At 47.1% G+C, this 3,032-nt stretch overlaps 1 protein-coding gene across 3 annotated transcripts; it reads right to left on the reverse strand.

Annotated features, from left to right (window-relative positions):
• Window positions 1-224: 224 nt before the first annotated feature.
• On the reverse strand, window positions 225-2,318 carry LOC119315114 (thiosulfate sulfurtransferase 18-like). Of its 3 annotated transcripts, none has more exons than XM_037589790.1 (5): window positions 2,185-2,318; window positions 1,753-2,075; window positions 1,428-1,501; window positions 781-834; window positions 225-683 (listed from the first exon to the last, which is right to left on the reverse strand). In XM_037589790.1, exons 1-5 carry the CDS (start codon window positions 2,190-2,192, stop codon window positions 564-566), a joined length of 579 nt encoding a protein of 192 aa, XP_037445687.1. In that variant the 5' UTR covers window positions 2,193-2,318; the 3' UTR covers window positions 225-563. The 3 variants fall into 3 exon arrangements, with proteins under 3 accessions (XP_037445687.1, XP_037445686.1, XP_037445688.1); XM_037589789.1 differs by having other exon boundaries at window positions 781-882; XM_037589791.1 differs by lacking the exon at window positions 1,428-1,501.
• Window positions 2,319-3,032: the final 714 nt, after the last annotated feature.

The following is a 3,032-nucleotide window of genomic DNA, read 5'->3' on the forward strand; positions in this document are numbered from 1 at the left end:
CCGGATGCAAGTCCGCGCCAGATTATTTGAAGCTATTATTTCTACATGACCTGCGTTTTCATACTTTTTGTTGTTGAGAAACCACCTGATATATATGCATGTGAGATTGGACCAAATCGACGGATGAGAACATAATTCTTGTGCGTAGTACTCCCTCCGTTCTTAAATATAAGTCTTTGTAGACATTCCACTATGAATTATATACGGAGCAAAATGAGTAAATCTACACTCTGAAATACATCTATATACATCCGTGTGTGGTCCATGATAATGTCTACAAAGACTTATACTCTCTCTGCCCCATAATGTAAGACCTTTTTTATACTACATTACTATAAAAAACGTCTTATATTATGGAACGGAGGGAGTAGAAGTCATGCTGCTGTCTAGCATGAGCCGCTTACTGTGGCAGGCACACTGATGTGTTTTATTATTACAGCCGTTCATCCATTCACTTGGACTTACATTCATAGATGCATTACACAGGCAGAGCACAACAAAGCACCGGTGGCTCAAGAATTGATAGATGCAGATAGTACTACGTACTAATGTACGTAGTTGTTTCAGATTGCTGCAGCAGATTCAGGTGTTGGTGGCGGCGTGGGGACTGCTACTGTCACTGGGAGTCCGTTGTGCAGCCATGCAGCGTAGCCTCCTCCCACGTTCTTCACATTCATGAATCCCTGCATACCATATGCATAGTATGACCCCGTATGTTTTTTTATACGGCTAGGAAAGATAAATTGATCGTCAAAACAATTTCATTTTACTTGTACTTACAGCTGCTAGAAGATCGATGCAGGCAAGCTCGGACCTCTTGCCGCTCTGACACCCCTGCTCCTCCATCCATGGATGATTAGTGGTAGTAGTATAGTAGTACAACTAAAGGAAATTCAGACAAAATATATTACCATCGTCCTGAAAAATTTGTCTCAAATTTATCTAGATGCGGGTGTATTTAACACCAATATATGTTTAAATTCATCTGTATCTAGATAAATAGACGAGCTTTCCGGGATGGGCGGAGTATGTACAGCTACCTTCCCATCTAAACCTGATGATGTTCTATTCAAATCATGTATATTCTTGCAGCAGTGGGGATCATTGACTAAGGAGCCTGATCGGGATGCCCTGGACCTGCTCATCAACAAAATTCGGGCTTCGATTTCTCAGATATCCGGGACGAACCCTGCCGTATAATTTGGTGCTGTCGTTTGCGGACATTTGGTCTTTCTCCTCCCCGGCCTGTGCGCTGTGCATGGCAGTTGCCTGTATCATGCTTGCTTAGGTTTCTCTTAAACTCCTCTGTGTGGTTATGTTTTCCTGTGAACCTATGGTATCCGTGACGCTGCCTGGTGGCTTTATCTATAAAGTCGGGCCTTGGCCTTTTCTCTAAAAAAAATGTACAGCTACATGGAAGGACGTACGACGAGTATGTGTTGGTCTGTGCTGAAGAGCGAGGCGACCTGCTCCACGAACCGTGGGTTCTTCTCCCGGGTCCCTGCTCACAGACAGCCACCCACCAAATCAGTTCATCTAATTAAACTAATCCATTCATTTTTTTGCAAATAATTAAAGTAACACATTCATCTTTAGCGGCTAGCGAAAGGTTGCACATGGACGGATAAACGTCCACATACATGCATGGTTTGCATATAGACGGAGGTTAATTGGTGCCTAAGGACAGAGCTGAATCTATGATGGCGGCGGTGTAAGGATCAATAGAAGAGGAGATTAGTTAGCGCGGCATGCCTTGTGGCGTGACGAAGAAGTAGGGGACGTTGAGGGAGCCGCGGATGTGGCCCTTCCCCATCTCCTCCTCCGTCCTCACGTCCAGGTACATCATGCCGTCCTGCTGCTCCTGGAGCTCCCTCGCCGCCGTCTGCACGTCCACCGTCGTCACCGCCACGGCCCGTGCCGCCGCCATTTGCACGTCCACCGTCGTCACCCCCACGTCCGGTGCCACCGTCGTCTGCACGTCCACCGTCGTTGCCCCCACGTCCGGTGTCGCCGCCGTTTGCAGGTCCACCGTCTTCACCACCACCGCCGGTGCTGCCCCCGGCGCCGACTCCGACCTGCACTTCGAAATCCAATCAAACCAAATCGAAGGACCGAGTACGTTAATTCACAATAAGGTGCCGAGGAAGGAACTGATTCATGTCGGATGAACTAATGGCGACGGACCTGCTCATCTCGTTCTCGTGGGAGGAGGTGCCATCGCGCACTTGATAGCAGAGCTGCACAGTCCCTCAGGTGTTTCTTGGGTGTGTTTGTGTGCGCTGCTTCTGGAGAACCAACTCAGTGGGTGCAGCTTTTATGCTCGCTGATGGAGACCAATCACTGCTTCACTCACTACCAGCGATCGATTAGGAGTTGGGCACGTAGACACAATCACATACATTCTGAACGCACTTGATTGTGTGACATGTACACAATGTACACTAGCAAAACAGGAAAAAAAAAAAGGCAAGACACGCACTAGTGGCACCAACAAATCGAAGCTTGTCTGCATGCGTTCGCCGCCCGTCACAACGTGTAAAGTGCACGTCTCTTGCTCCATCGACGGACCACGGAAGTTCATCAATCACGTCAATGCCTACATATGCGAGCGAATGGATCAGGCCATCAGGGACGATGTGATGCCTTGTATCATTGCTGCGTGCGTACATACTCCTCTCCCAGAATAATGCCAGACCTAACTGATGGATGGGATGAGACGTGACAACTGGTGCTTGCCTTTTAAAAAAAAATCCCATCTAGAAGATAGAGGAAGAGCTGAGTAGAGTATGGGTCATGCTAGCGCTTCAAGACAAGAGATCAGAAGGGCTTTCATCCACGTTCCATTTCCACTGAAATTGGAACCAGCGTTTTTTTTCCCGATACAAAGGGCGCCTTTTTACTAACTCAAAGCATTCCTCAAAAAAAAATTAAAAAATAGAGTGAAACATTAAGGAAATACAAAACACAATGAATAAACACCCGCCCTGTGAATAACTAAGATGCATACAACCAGCACCGACACACACACACAC

Source organism: Triticum dicoccoides, chromosome 6A (assembly GCF_002162155.2).
Source record: "Triticum dicoccoides isolate Atlit2015 ecotype Zavitan chromosome 6A, WEW_v2.0, whole genome shotgun sequence".
Lineage (NCBI taxonomy): Eukaryota > Viridiplantae > Streptophyta > Magnoliopsida > Poales > Poaceae > Triticum > Triticum dicoccoides.